Raw genomic sequence first — 15,291 nt, 5'->3', positions numbered from 1 at the left:
ATGAAACGATCAACTTGAAAACAGGAAAAGTTTATTTGCATTCACAATATTATTTATTTATTTGTGTTGGTTTTTCCGAAATAGGGTTTCTCTGTAGCTTTGGAGCCTGTCCTGGAACTAGCTCTTGTAGACCAGGCTGGACTCGAACTCACAGAGATCCACCTAACCCTGCCTCCCTAGTGCTGGGATTAAAGGCATGCGCCACCACCACCCGGCCAATTTTCCAGATCTTTACTTGAATCAGAGAATTGGCTTTGGAATTTTGGGGTGGAATGCGACATGCCCTTTTGGAAAGCTATTGCTGCTGTGGTTGCCTCCGGGTAGTGATGGAGTTGTGTATTTTTTATTGTAGTTACAAGCCTATTACATATGCTGACTGTTCACTTCAAAGCAAATTCTTAGTAGATATACTTGTGCTCTTCTTATTATGTGAGTATACTTAATGATGCCATTTTATTTATTTACTCTGTGTGTGTGTGTGTGCGCGTGTGTGTGTGTGTGTGTGTGTGTGTGTGTGCGCGTGCTTGCATGCCGTGACACATGTGAAGGTCAGAGCACAATGTTAGGGAGTCAGTCCTCTCCCTCTATGTATTGGCCCAGGGACTGAACCCCGTGTCAGACTGTGCGGTAAGTATTTTCCCCATTGGTTCTTTTCTTCTTAGCTCCTAAGCGAATTCAGTCTCTAAGTTTGTCAAAGAGACTCTTCATGCTTGCTTCAGTTATCTGGATGTCAAGAGTGCTGCTTACATGGCTGAAAGTTTTCTATTATAAAACATTCTCTTAGGACTGGAGAGATGGCTCAGTGGTTAAGAGCACTGACTACTCTTCCAGAGGACCCAGGTTCAATTCCCAGCACCCACACAGCATCTCACAACTGTCTGTAACTACACTCCCAAGGGATCCCTCACGCAGACACGAATGTGGATAAAACTAGTGCACATAAAATAGAATAAAAATCTTTAAAAAATAATAAAACCCCATTCTCCTGTTTTGCTGCGTGTGCATATATGGTGCAGGCATGTGTTCATACAGGTATGACTGTGATATATGTATTATGTGAATCTAGGCGCATGTGCGCATGTGTGAAGGCCGGATGGTGAATTCAGGAGTCTTTCTCAATTGTGCTTCACCTCACATATGTGTAGACAGTCTCGCACTGAGTTAGGAGCTCCCCTCTTCTGCTAAGCTGGCTGTCCCCGCCTTCCCAGAGCTGGATTGTAAGCACATGTCCCTGCTCTGGCTTTTTCCATGGGTGCTTGAGGCGCAAACTCGGGTCGTTATGCTAGCACAGTTAGCACTTTACCTACTGAGCCCTCTTTCCAGACCTGTGCATTGAAAAAATAGATAATATGCACATGATTTAAAGTTAATTTCCTCTCTGCCATCTCATCTTCCCCAGAGACACCATTGTTTAGTTATATATGTGGAACACATAAGCACACACTCCTCTCTTGTGCAGAAGGTCGTTGTCTGTTATAGACTACTGCCCTGTGCTTCTCTAAAGCTTGTGTTTTAGAGATTGTCCTGTAGTTCATTAAGGACTTCATCTTTATTATTTAATGAATGTCTAAATAGCATGCTGTTGTCAGGTACTGTGTTTACTTATGCACTCAATTGTTGAGCTTTTTTTGTTTTTGACACAGAGTTTTTTTTTTTTTAACCTAACTAATTTTTTGGGGTCAATGTTTTATTTATTTTTAACTATGTTTGCTGTTTGTCATTCTTAAACGTGTGGTGTGTGTGTGTGGTTTGCATGCTAGTGTACATGTGTGTTCATGTGCATGGGCACGTGAGCAGGTACGTGTTTGCGCATGTGCATATGGAGGCCATAAACTGAAACCAGGTGCTTTCTTCTGTCACTTTTCTCTTTATGGACTGAGACAAGATCTCTGACCTAACTAGACCTTGCCAAGTTGCCTAGTATAGCTAGCCAGGTTGCTCTGGCAACCCTCTCTACTTTCTGAACACCGGGGTTCTCGGTGCGCTTCTACACTCTTCTAGAACTTGCATAAGTGGTGGAGATTTGAACTCAGATCCTGCTGAGTTTTACCACCCAGCCATTGTGGTGTGTGTGTGTGTGTCTGCTTTCCCCTGAGAATTTGTACTTAGTTCTAAATTTCAATTTTCTCAATAAATTTCTGTATAGCCAGTGGCCACTATATATCCAGTGACTTTTAAAGTATGCTTTGCCACAGCCTTATCCTTACGTACACTTCTGTTTTTCTTCTTTCTGTTATGGAGATATTTTTGGTCAGCATTTTGTCTGTTTTGCTGTCTTTCCAGAAAGCATGACATTCTTCTGCTGGACACTTAGGTTGGGTGAGAGAGGATGATGGCGTAGGCCCGCGTCAGAGAATGTGAAGGGTCGCAAGGTTGAGAGAGTCTACTTAAAATGCTCTGCGATTCTGGCAGAACTGTGGAGTAAAAGTGAGGAAAGAGACCTGAAGAGTCTAAACTTTCTGTCCCCTGGTCTGAATGACTCATCTTCCTCCATTTTCTTCATATTTTCTCCAACTGGCAGAGCCACCTCCGTTTATACGTTAGCCCCATCAAAGGCTGTGCCAGGTTGGATCATTGGATATATTGGGGGACTATATTGTTCTGTTGTTTAGTTTGGATGTCTGAATTAAGTCACATGAGAGAAAATGTAGAGGCTATCTAGATCTTTCCTTAGGCAAAAATTTCCTTTTTCTTTTTTTTCAATTTTTTAAATTGTTATTTATTGAGCTCTACATTTTTCTCTGCTTCTCTCCCTGTCTTGCCCCTCCCCCTTTCAGCCCTTCCCCAATGTCCCCATGCTCCCAATTTACCCAGGAGATCTTGTCTTTTTCTACTTTCTACTTCCCATGTAGATTAGATCTATGTTAGTCTCTCTTAGTGTCCTCATTGTTGTCTAAATTCTCTGGGATTGTGGTTTGTAGGCTGGCTTTCTTTGCTTTATGTTTAAAAACCACCTCTAAGTGAGTACATGTGATAATTGTCTTTCTGTGTGGATTACCTCACTCAAAATGATGTTTTCTAGCTCCACCCTTTTTCGTGCAAAATTCAAAATGCTGTTATTCTTTTCTGCTGTGTAGTATTCCACTGTGTAAATGTACCACATTTTCCTTATCCATTCTTCGGTTAAGGGGCATTTAGGTTTTTCCAGGTTCTGGCTATGACAAACAAAGCTGCTATGAACATAGTTGAGCACATATCCTTGAGGTAGATTGAGCATTCTTTGGATATATACCCAAAAGTGGTATTACTGGGTCTTGAGGAAGGTTGTTTCCTAATTTTCTGAAAAATCGCCACACTGACATCCAAAGGGGCTGTACCAGCTTGCATTCCCACCAGCTATGCAGGAGTGTTTCCTTTACCCCACAACCTCTCCAGCATAAGTTGTCTTCAGTGTTTTTGATCTTGGCCATTCTTACAGGTGTAAGATGGAATCTCAGAGTTGTTTTGATTTGCATTTCTCTGATGACTAAGGATGCTGGACATTTCTTTAAGTGTCTTTCAGCCATTTTAGATTCCTCTGTTGAGAATTCTCTGTTTAGGTCTGTACTCCATTTATTTTTATTGGATTAGACACAGGGTTTCTTTGTGTAACAGCCCTGGCTATGCTGGAACTAGCTCTTGTAGACCAGGCTGGCCTCAAAATCACAGAGATCTGCCTGCCTCTGCCTCCCAAGTGCTGGAATTAAAGGCATGTGCCACCAATACCCGGCTATTCTAATATTCATTTTAAGTAATGCTACAGAGAAGAATTCAGTATTATTTTATATAAGTAAATACATTTCCAGAAGTTAGTTTTTCTCATTATTATTTTTTAGTTTTTTTTTTTTTTTTGAGACAGGGTCCTAGAACTCATGTATGTAGACCAGGCTGGTTTCAGACTCACAGGAATCCATCCACCTGACTCTGCCTCCCAAGTGCTGGGATTAAAAGTGCTATCATACCAAGAGATTGATGTTGACAGTTTTTAAATACATTTTTTTTTTTGTCCTTTGAGCACTTCATATATGAATACAATGAATTTTGATCCATTCCCCCTCTTTCCTCTTCAGGTCTTCTATATCCCCTCAATGTTCATATATTCTTTTAAAAAATTATTATTTTTACATTATGTGTGTCTGTTTGTGAGCTTGTGTGCGTGTTAGTGCAAGTAGCAGTGGAGGCCAGAAAAGAGCATTTGATCCACCGGAGCAGGATGGTTGTGAGATACCTGAGGTGTGCTGGGAACTCAGCGTGGTCCTCTACAAGAGCAGCGTGTGCTCTGACCACTGCGCTGTCTCTCCAGCCTCACTGCTGTTCACTTGGCTTCCAAGTCTCTGAGCCTGTCTCTTTTGTCAATATGCGTGGTAATGACACTCACATGGGTAGGGTTAGACAGGAAGACATTTATCCAGTCTTAAGATTCCTTAAGATTAATTTATTCATTCATTAGGCTCCCAACTCAGGGAGTTACTACTTTAGATTTTCTTGTTTGCTTGGTTGTCAGTGCCGAGGATCAAACCCAGGACCTCACACATGCTGGGCACGTGCTCTGCTATGGAGTTACACACCACACCCTAAATCTGTAATGCTTAATTCATCAGTTTTGAGGCAGGGTCTTGCTATGGAGCTTTGGCTGACCTGCAGTTTGATGTGGATTCTAGGCTGGTCTTGAACTCGGAGAGTAACGCTTGCCTCTGCCTCTGGAGTGCTGTGATTAAAAGCATGTGCTACTGTGCCTGGTGGCCATGCTTCTTTTAAACTGTTGAGCTGGAAGTCAGCTTGAAAGCTGTGCTGCTTTACCTGTTTTCTATAGCACAGGAGAGCCCCTCATGCGCTCATGCCCAGCCTTCTACACCTTCTGTCTTCACACTAATGCTCAGACCGTGATAGGCTCCCTTTGTCAGCTGGGTGCAGCCTGCCTCCCCGGGGATGTTTGGGACTCTGTGTCAGCTGTTGCACTATCAAGTGACATACCCAGTGCTCTCCTCTTAGTCACCCAGGTTTGGGTATTTTCCAGTTCAAATACATCTGGGAGAACCTCTCAAGCTGAATGGATGTATCTTTTTTGCAGTTTGGCTTTTGAGTAGATTTTGCTGTAAGAAATGAACTAGTGATGTGGTGTTAGGAACTGAATATCTTATCTTTAGAGGGAATGTATATACATTACGAAGATCTTAATAAAGTAATTGTGTGTGCTCCTTTACATATATGCCTCTGTGTATAGAATTATATACTTATAAAACGCAGGAAATAGGATGAAAACTTTAAGATTTAGATAATTGCTATGGCCTCTGTCACCCCCGAATTGGTCTAGATGGGTTTAAACTCTAAAGTATTAAAGGGACAGATATCTGTAGAATGCTCCAGTTAGTAACAGCAGGTCAAGGACATCTGAGCCTTCTATAGGATGGACCATATGTTAGATCATAAAACAAGCCTCAATACATTTAGAAGGGATGGAAGTCATGCAAAGAGGTCTTTGACCACAGTGGAATGAAATTAAATATCAATAGGATGGAATTTGGGAAATTGGCAAATATGTTCGATTTAAAGTTTGGGCTCTGCAGCCATCCACCGCTGACAGAGAGGCTAATGGTGCTGTTTCCACTCCATGAATGACTTTCCCCGCTGCATTATGTCCTCAGACGGCTGAGATGCCCGCTCTTCTATATGCTTACGACGGTCAGAGAAAACCTTGTTATCCACCTGTTCTGGTGTAAGTGTTTATTAAATCACAGCAATACTCCATGCAAAAGCCCAGCCCAAACCTAAACATGTCCCAAGTTAGATAATCTGGGCAGGGACAGTGCTCAGGGAAATGAATGCCAGTCAGTGTTTGGGGGAGAAGAAGCTTATTTCTTCAGTGTTGCAGCCGCTTGCAAGTGGACTAAGCCCCAGCAGTAACTCCCGCCTCTGCTCATGTAAGCAACTGTGATCAAACTCAGGGGGCTGCCAAACCCAAACCCGAAACACCAGCAAAACGAAAGAGAAGAAAGTAGGAGGGGCCTGGATGTGGTATGGCACTCCTTTAATCCCAGCCCTCTGGAGGCAGAGGCACGTGAATCTCTTGACTTTGAGGCCAGCCTTGTCTATAGAGTGAGTCCCAGGACAGCCAAGGCTACACAGAGAAACCCTAACTTGAAAAACCAAATAAATAAGTAAGTAAGTAAATAAAAATAAATAACGAAAGGCATGGGGAGGTTTGTTGGGAAGATGGGACTTCAGCAGGAGTGGGAGGAGAAGGGTAGGGGTCAAACGACTGGCATGTTCTATATATGTACACATACACCACACACACATAATATGTATATATACAAATGCATACATATAAAGGAAAAAAGAAATAAATTTAAAAAGGATCCCCAATAATAAACTAATAATAAACTAATAGCAGTATTCTCAACAATCAATAAATGAAGGTTTTTGTGTACTTAGCACCATTTTTACCTTTTGATAAATTTTTAAAAATTTTTATTTATCTATAGGTGTGTGTGTGTGTGTGTGTGTGTGTGTGTGTGTGTGTGTGTGTGCGCCTGTGGGGGCCAGAAGAGACTATAAACCTCCATGTGGGTGTTGGAATCGGAGCTCTGGTTCTCTGGAAGAGCAGTAAACGGCCGTCACCTCTGAGCCCTGTCTCTAGCTAAGGGTTCCTCAGTGACCCCCACATCTGCACATCTGCACACACTGTTCTGTCAGTCTACCTGCGTCACACATTCCCTTCTCTTCTCCTTTCCCTGTTGGTTCCTTTAGTTAGCGTGCTGTCTACCGCGTCCATCTGTTTCCTCCTGCACAGGTGTGTGACTGTTCCGTCTGTATGTTTGCATGTGTGTACAGTTAGGAATGTGGCCGCCGCAGGCTGAAGTCAGGTATTTTTCTTGATTACTCCTTTTTTATTTATCGAGGCAGAGGGTCTCTTTCTGAGCCCGGGGCTGGCAATTTCACTTAGTGTGGCTGGCAGCTTTCTCTGGTGAGCCCGTTTGTACCACCACACAGATTTTCCTAGTGTCTGCATTAATTTGTATTTCCACCATCGGTGTATAAATTTTACTTTTGCAAACATGCATCCTTACTGGCATTTAGTACTTTTAATATTAACTCTAAGATAGAATCTTAGTGTAGCTTTAATTTGCATTTTCCTGATAGCTAAAGATGTGAGCATCTTTTCTCGTGTATTCATTGGTCGCCTGTACTCCATAGTCCATTTATTGATTGGGCCATTTATTCTTTTATTAATGTTTTTGAGTTCTTAATATACTGTAGCTATTGATCATCATTACCTTCTCCTTCTCTTCTTCCTCCTGCTCCTCCTTATTTTTTCTTTTTGGTTTTGTGAGATAGGGTCTTACTGTGTATTTCTGGCCTTCCTGGTACTTGCTCTGTAGACCAGGCTGGCCTCAAACTCACAGAGATCTGCCTGCCTTTACTTTCCAAAGCTGGGATTAGAGGTGCACACCACCGCTGGATGTTGATCTTCCGTCAGATGTGTGGGTGGCCAAGCGTCTCTCCTTTAGTTTCTCTCTTTGTAGTTTCCTTTGCTCTGCAGAACTGTTGAAATCTGATGCAGTTCCATTTGTCAGATCTTTCTTTTAGTTCCTGATTTACTAAGAGTCCGCCTATGCAGGACATCTTTGCTTCTGTTCATATCGTGAACTGTTTTTCTCTGTATTTTCTGCTAGTAGTTTTAACAGTCTAGGTCTCCAGTCAGCCAACCAACAAAACAAAGCAATCCTCCCACAAACCTGAAAAACTCAAGATATTAGGAATAAAGATCTACTTCCTTGATGTGATGTCCATCCGTGAAAACCCACAGTTAGCATCTTCAGTGAGGACAGACTGAATGCTGTCCTAAGGCGTGGAGTAAAACAGGTGTTTACTGTGACCACAGCTACTTCATCCTGTACAGATAGCCAGGAGAGAAAAAGGAGGGCAAGATTGCATTTTGGAAAGGAGGAAATGTAAAAACTGGTTTTGCAGAGGACGTGATTGTGTAGGTAGGCTATCCTGAAACTATTTGAAGGTGCTGAAACTAAAGAAGGACACAAGCCAGGCTTCAGGGTCACGGTCAGTACACAAGGTCAGCTCCTGTCTGCGGCCAAGAGAATGTGAAGTGAAACCCAGAGAGCAATTCCTGTGAAGTAATAAACCAAAGAAAGGAAAAAAAAACTAGGAAAAAACAAGAGAAGTGTGACATTTACTCTTGGAATTATAAAATACCATCTAGAGAACTAAAGATTCTGCATTTCTGGATTTGCAGACTTGATCCTGTTATGGTGGGACTCCCAAGTTCTCCAAGTCCAACACACTCCTGTTGAGATCTCAGATGCCTGTGATCACAAGTAACAAGTTAATTTTCAAATTCACATTGAAAAACAGAGGCCTCAAAAGAGTCTTCATAAGAATATAGTTAAGACTTAGCTTCCTACAAAGCTACAGTAATTGAAACCATGTCCTGTAGGCTGAAGGATGGATATATATATACATAGTCAGTGGAATAGAAGGAGAGTCCAGAAATAAATGCTAACACTTATGGCCCATTGGTTTTTGTTTTTAGTTTTTTTGAGACAGGGTTTCTCTTTGTAATAGCCCTGGCTGTCCTGGAACTTGCCTTGTAGACCAGACTGACTTTGAACTCATAGAAATCCATTTGCCTCTGCCTCCCAAGTACTGGAATTAAAGATGTGTGTGCACTCCCTCTCTGTTTTTTGTTTTTGTTTTTCTTTTAAACAAGGCTGTAAGAAGGACAGTTTAGTGGAGGAAAAGAATAGTCTTTTCAATAAGTAGTGGTGAGACAAATAGGTGTCCTTATGAGAAAGGAAGTATTTGGGTTCCTGCTGTACATAAATTAGAGACGGAGGCAGGAGGATTAAAAGTTCAAGGTCACCCATGGCTGAATAGCCAGTTTGAGGCCAGCCTGGAAATTATGAGCCCCTGTCTCCAATGAATGAACACATAAATATGATTCAATACAAGGCACTGCAATGCAGTAGGACTCGGTGAACTGCTAAAGGGTAAAGAGAGTGGTGACATTGTGCAGTTTGTGAGTATCAGACACACTGCGGAATTTAGGACAAGTTAGTGACAGGCAGTTTTCCTGTTACCTGAAAGCCCCGTGTAGAAGTTGCTGAGGTTTGGTGATCTGATTTTCCCTGGTGTGAGACTGAAGCTGTAGATGGAGCTCTGTGTAAGAGGCGACTCAAGTCAAGGGTTGGTAAACTGGGTAGGTGATCCATTCTCTCAAGGAACCAGTGTGTGAGCGCACCCTGTCTGCGATGCTCCTTGTCACCCTAACAAGCTGGTTCTCTGCCAGGCTCTCATCTCCATGGACCCCTAAGCTGTTATTACCCTCTCCTATCCAGGGTTAAGTGCCTTCATTTTGTAACAAATTGTTGTGCTGATGTTGACATTAATCCCTTTGTATACATTTAAATGTCTTTTAAAAGAAGAAGAAAAATCAGCCTTGTTTAAAAAAGTCTTTGTTTTCAGTTGATAGTTCATTTTGGAAAAATAAGGCTGATATAAATAAACAGGGTTTCATTTGAGATTTTTTTTCTGTTTAAAAAATATGAAAAGTATGGAAATATGAAGCTAGTAAGATGGTTTAGGGGGTAAAGATGCTTGCCTCCTAGCCTGCTGATCTGTTTGGACCCCAGACCCCACATGCTGGAAAGAGAGTCCCTGCAAGTTGTCCCCTGCTCTCCACATACATGCCATGGTGTGTGCACACACTCTAAGTGAAATGTTAAAGATAATACGGTAAGTAGTAAGATAACCATTCAGTAGAAAAGAAAGCATTCATGGTTTTAGTAATTAGACTATACTTTGATAGTTTATCTTTCTATACTTTTTGAAATAACAGGCTTTATTATATAACATAATTTAATTCCATATATTGTGTCATTTAAATTTTTATTACCATGCTTTTCTCATTTATTTTCTTTTTACTTTCTTAAACATTTAAAAAAAGTTTCGTATTTGAGGATTTTAGTCCTGCTTTGTGTCTGTGCACCACATGCATGCAGTGCCCTTGCAAACCAGAAGAGGGCGTCAGATCCCCCAGAGTTGGAGTTACAGACAGTTGTGAACTGCCTTGTGGGTCCTGGGAGCTGAACCCTGGTCCTCTGTAAAAGTGACAACAGCAGCCGGACAGTGATTGGTGCACACCTTTAATCCAGCACTTAGGAGGCAGAGGCAGGCGGATTTCTATTGAGTTCGAGGCCAGCCAGCCAGGTCTACAAGAGCTAGTTTCCAGGACAGGCTCCAAAGCTACAGTGAGAAACCCTGTCTCAACACCCCCCCCCCCCCAGAGAGAGACAGAGAGACAGAGAGAGAGAGAGACAGAGAGACAGAGAGAACTGCTCCTAACTGCTGAACTATCTGTTCAGCCCCTCATTCTTTTTTAAAAGCATAAACTTTGCAGCCCTGTTCTGTGAGTTAGAACCCTCCCCCTCTGTAGTGGACACTTTGTAGCAGGAGGAGAAGCAGAGGGGACAGTGTTGCAAGCCTTACCTCCATCATGGCAGCTGTCTGAGCACATGCCTCTTTGTGTCTTTGAGAGAGTTCTGAGGAGCAGAAAAGAGAAGTGATCCTTTTTAAACATTTTAACCTTTGTGGTGATGGGGACTGAACTGGGGTCCTCTGTAAGAGCACTGAACACTCTGTCTGCCCAGCCGACTCCGCAGCTCCTAGACAACTGCTAACCGTGTCCGTCCCCGATGGAGGCAGTGAGGGCCTGCTGAAGATGGGCGATTTAGGGGACATCTACAAGCTGCTAGTAGTGAGTGGCCAATAGAAGGGAGAGAGCATTCATCCTGGGGCAAGTGACTGGAAGGTTGAAGTCATCCCCATGGGTGTTGAAGCCATGAGGAAAGCAGAAGACGGAGGGAGGAAGCGCTCTGGAGTATGGGTGTGATGGCCAAGGGAAGCTGGACTGGGGTGGGTGGCTCCGAGTCTGACTGAGGTGAGCTGCTCCATCGTTGGCCCTCAGCTGAAGTGTTGCTGGGTTCCCGAGTGTTTTGTCTTCTTCCCATGCTACCCATAGCTGTCTGCCTGTCTCTTCCTTGTTCTAGGCAGCAAGAGCCCTGGAGTCACCGGGCTGGGCTTCAGCAGCCAGTGTAGTTCAGGACCTGTCTTCCCATGGGCCTGTGTGGTGTTCACTAAGTAGTGGGGGGTGGGGGTGGGGGATTTACAACCCGGGGGGCCGTGGGTGGGAGCAGAGACTCCTCTGCATGCTAAGCTCTGACTGCTACAAAACTGCAGGAGGAGATGCTGTCGAATGGATGCGTGCTGCTTTCGGCTTAGTGCGAGTGACTTCTCCCGCATCTAGTCTTCCAGGGTTGGCTGCTTAATAATATACCTGTCTTCCATGCATGCCTTGAGACATTTTCAGGTGGTTTTTATTTTTAATTAAATTATAGTTACACAATTCTCCCCCTTCCCTTTACTCCTTCCAACCCTTTCCAAGTCCCCTCTGATATAAGTATATATATGTATGTATATATATATGTATATATATGTATGTATGTATAGTGTATGTGTGTGTGTGTGTTCATGGATATGTGTGTCTGTGGGAGTGCGTGCAGACACAGCACATGTGTAGGTCAGAGGGCAACCTCAGGTACCTTTTGTTAGAATCTCTAGTTGGATTTAGGCCACAAACACCATCTGGTGTCCCCTCTGGGTGGAAGGCTGTGCTGTTAGCAGTACCATCTCTTCCGCATGAACTCTGGTGGTCTCAGGTTCTACATTGCAGATTCCTGGCTTTGCTTTTAAAGGAAGAAAAGGTTGATCTTGGTACAGTTTCTGGGCATGTCAGACCATCTTGGTAGGGAAGGCGTGGTGGTTAGTTAGTAGTTCTGGCCATAGCTCTACATTTTGCTATATCAGAAAGCAGATAGGGCTGGCAACTTAATGTATTTACTGGCGTTTCTGAGAACATTGCTTCCTTGAGAGCTTCCTGAGAGCTTATGCACTGACTAGTGTTGCTGAGTCCATGGCCTGCATGCTGTAGCCGATGTTGAACAGTGAATGCTTGCTTCTTTCTGGAACCATGTACAATGCTTTTATTTTTACACTTTATATTTTAAAAGTATATTATGAGGGTAGTTATGCATGCTGTGGCACACCTGTGGAGGTCAGATGTCGGGGTCTGGTAGCAGCCCGGACCATAAATTAAGTCTCTAGACCAGACCTCAACATAAACTATCTCTGGACCAGCGTGGAGGCGCGGAAATAAAGACACAACTCACATGGCTTTATCGGGAGGGAGATTCTCAGTGGTCATGAAGTCCTGAGTTCACATCCTGGAGAATTCCTCCTTGTTTAGTCTCCAAACAGTCTTTTTCCTAAAACTTAAATCAGGGGGAGGGGGAAGCACATTAGCATTCTGTCTCTGAGGTAGCCAGGTTGATGGCTTTTTGACACTTCTGCCTCTGCCTATTTGCTCTGTGTGCTAGCTGTCAGGCAGGTTTGAATCAGCACCTCTATCAGGCATCCTCCAAATTACAAAGAAAGGAGCAACAACATCCTGACCCTCTGTTAGGGCAGTGACAGCCTGTCTGCAGGGCTATGTGACCACCTCAGGTGGGGCCTCTGGCTTCAGAGCCTGGCTGCCACACCATATAGAAATATGGGCCTTCAGTCCGAGGACAACTTTGTGGAGTCATTATCTCCTTCTGTCTTTACTTGTTTGCCAGGGATTGAATTCAGGTCACCAGGTTTGTGTGGTATCTTTACCCTCTGAGCCATCTTTTTGGCCCTCATTTTAAATTACATTGTGTGTGTGTGTGTCTGTTATACACACCTGTGTGTTCTTGCCTTTGTTTGCACGCAGAGACCAAAGGAGGTGGTTAGATGTCTTCCTCAATCACTGTCTTTCTTACTCCTTTGAGATGGAGCGTCTCCCTGAACTTGGAGCTCACGTGTTTTGGCTGGACTACTTGCTAACAAACTTTATCCATCCTCCGTGTCTGCCCTCTTCAGTGCTGGGGTTATAGGCGCATGTGAGACCCATTTCCTGCTTGTTACGTGGGTGCGGGGATCTGAACTCATATCATCATGCTCGTGAAGCAAGCACTGTTACCCCCGAGTCATCTTCCAGCTCTGAGATGCTGCATCTTAAGAAAGCTGGGTTTCCTGTGTGTCTTCCTAATTTAAAATGAAAGGAACTAATTAATAGTTGGAGAGCAGTTGAATAAGAAACATATTACTCTACCAGCTATAGTTAACTAGTTAACTCTTAAGTCTGTCTAGCGAAACCATTTTATGAGAGTAAAGTGGGTCGGCTCAGTGGTAGAACCCTTGCGCAGGGTTCCTGTGTTCAAGCCTCAGCACTGCAAAAACTCCAAACTCAGTTTTAGTACTTTTCCTTTTTTATGCATTTACAGTGCCCGAACATGATTTTGAGAACTCATTTTATAACAAATAGTAGTCCCTAGTGGAGCTGCTGTCAAGAGAGAATACCGTGTCAACAGCCTATCTCCTTCCCTTTGCGTTTCTTCTCCTTTGCTCGGAAAGGAGGCTGCCCCCTTGCGAAACTGCACAGCGGGAAGGACAGTGGCTAATGTGACCAAGCTTGTTTTAAGGGTGTTTAGAGGAGCCTGTGCCCTTCTAGGACTGAGTTTATTGAGAGATAGGTGATAGGACAGTGCCTACCGTGACTCTCAGCGTGGTGCGTGGGTTTTGGTGGAAGCAAAACCGAAGCCACTGGAAGCAGAAGATTGCTTTCCTAACTTGTGCGTTTACAAGGCTAGGGAACTGTGAAAAAATGCCAGCTTACCAAGCACATAGCTCTCTGGTTCAATCCTTTGGGCTTTGCCATTCTGCTAATAAAAATAATACTCATGTTTTTCTGATCCGTTCGCCAAGTGTTCGTGCTTCCCACCCCGCGTGTGATCAGGAGTGTCTTTGTCTTTGATGAAATGCTTCCTGACAGTTGTGTGTTCTGCCCGCCCGCTGATTTGTTCTCCTCTCTTCCTTTGCAGAATGGACTGCTGAACTATGAAGGATTTCAGACCTAGTCGTGGGTCATCACTCTGCCGCTCTCGCCTTTATCGCCTACTAGTTATTTAAATTGGACTTTTAATATCCGACCAGCTGCTCTTCAGACACACATGGTGCATTGCTGCCATTCCCCGGATTGCGTCTCTGAAACACACACTCTTAGGAGCCTTCAGCGAACAAAGAGGCCACCTCCCGGTACAGCTACTGGGAGGGAGTCATCCTGACCGCCCCCTAGCCTTGGCCGGATCTGGATTTGAATCCTACCATGGAACCTCGAATGGAGTCCTGTCTGGCCCAGGTGCTGCAGAAGGATGTGGGGAAACGGCTGCAGGTTGGCCAGGAGCTCATAGACTATTTCTCGGACAAGCAGAAGTCTGCTGACCTTGAGCATGACCAGACCATGTTAGATAAGCTTGTGGACGGACTCGCTACCTCTTGGGTGAACTCTAGCAATTACAAGGTAAGCCGTGCTCTCGGAGGTGCTCTTGAAGGTGGTAAAGCTGTCTTGGCAGATCGAAACTGGTCCGGGAAAAAAATCGTTAGGGAAGTATTAGCAGCCTAATCCCTCGACTTCAAACACAATATGCATGCAAATTATGGGAAGAGTGGGGGAAACTTTTGTGTGGGGACGTTTAAAAGCATTTGCAGTCTTGACATTGGAGGTTTGGACGCCTTGGTGACTGGTCTTCACTGTTGTCTCTGGGGTCAGAACGTAGAACATTTTACTTTCAAATTACTATTGAAATCTACATGGTACCTGGCCAAAACCAGTTTCTGTTGTCAAGGAGTGACTTTGACCCATGGGTAATGGCTAGAGGATGATAGGTAGCTTTTGGACTTGGTACCTGACCAGAAACAGTTTCAGTTGTCTTGGGTTGTCAAGGAGTGACTTTGACTCACGGGTAATGGCTAGAGGGTAGCTTTTGGTTTTGAAGATTAGGGCTCTTCATGTGCAGTAGGTGAAGGGTGTCTGTAGGGAGGTGGCTGTGCACAGCCCATTTAAGTTGTGAACGTGGACCATTTGCCATTCAAGGTTGAGCTTCATGAATGCAAACTACAGGGCGCTGGAAGCCCTGAAGAGGTGTTCTTCACCTGCCCCTCTTCACCTGCCCCCTCTTCACCTGCCCCCTCTTCACCTGCCCCTCTTCACCTGCCCCTCTTCACCTGCCCCTCTTCACCTGTCCCCTCTTCACCTGCCCCTCTTCACCTGCCCCTCTTCACCTGCCCCCTCTTCACCTGCTCCTCTTCACCTGCCCCTCTTCACCTGCCCCTCTTCACCCTCCCCCTCCTGTATCTTCGGCTCATCCCTCCCAG

At 44.2% G+C, this 15,291-nt stretch overlaps 1 protein-coding gene across 27 annotated transcripts in view; it reads left to right on the top strand.

Moving 5' to 3' along the window:
- Clasp1 (cytoplasmic linker associated protein 1) overlaps positions 1 to 15,291 on the top strand; it is a 215,163-nt gene that overhangs the window by 18,776 nt on the left and 181,096 nt on the right. For all 27 annotated transcript variants that reach the window (XM_013346681.2, XM_013346680.2, XM_026779748.1 and 24 more), the window contains exon 2: positions 13,959 to 14,437. In XM_013346681.2, the coding sequence (XP_013202135.1) occupies positions 14,243 to 14,437 (195 nt within the window). In that variant the 5' untranslated portion in view covers positions 13,959 to 14,242. The remainder of the gene's footprint in view (positions 1 to 13,958; positions 14,438 to 15,291) is intronic.

Source organism: Microtus ochrogaster, chromosome 6 (genome assembly GCF_000317375.1).
Source record: "Microtus ochrogaster isolate Prairie Vole_2 chromosome 6, MicOch1.0, whole genome shotgun sequence".
In the NCBI taxonomy this organism is placed as follows: domain Eukaryota; kingdom Metazoa; phylum Chordata; class Mammalia; order Rodentia; family Cricetidae; genus Microtus; species Microtus ochrogaster.
This window is presented reverse-complemented; position numbering and strand designations above follow the sequence as displayed.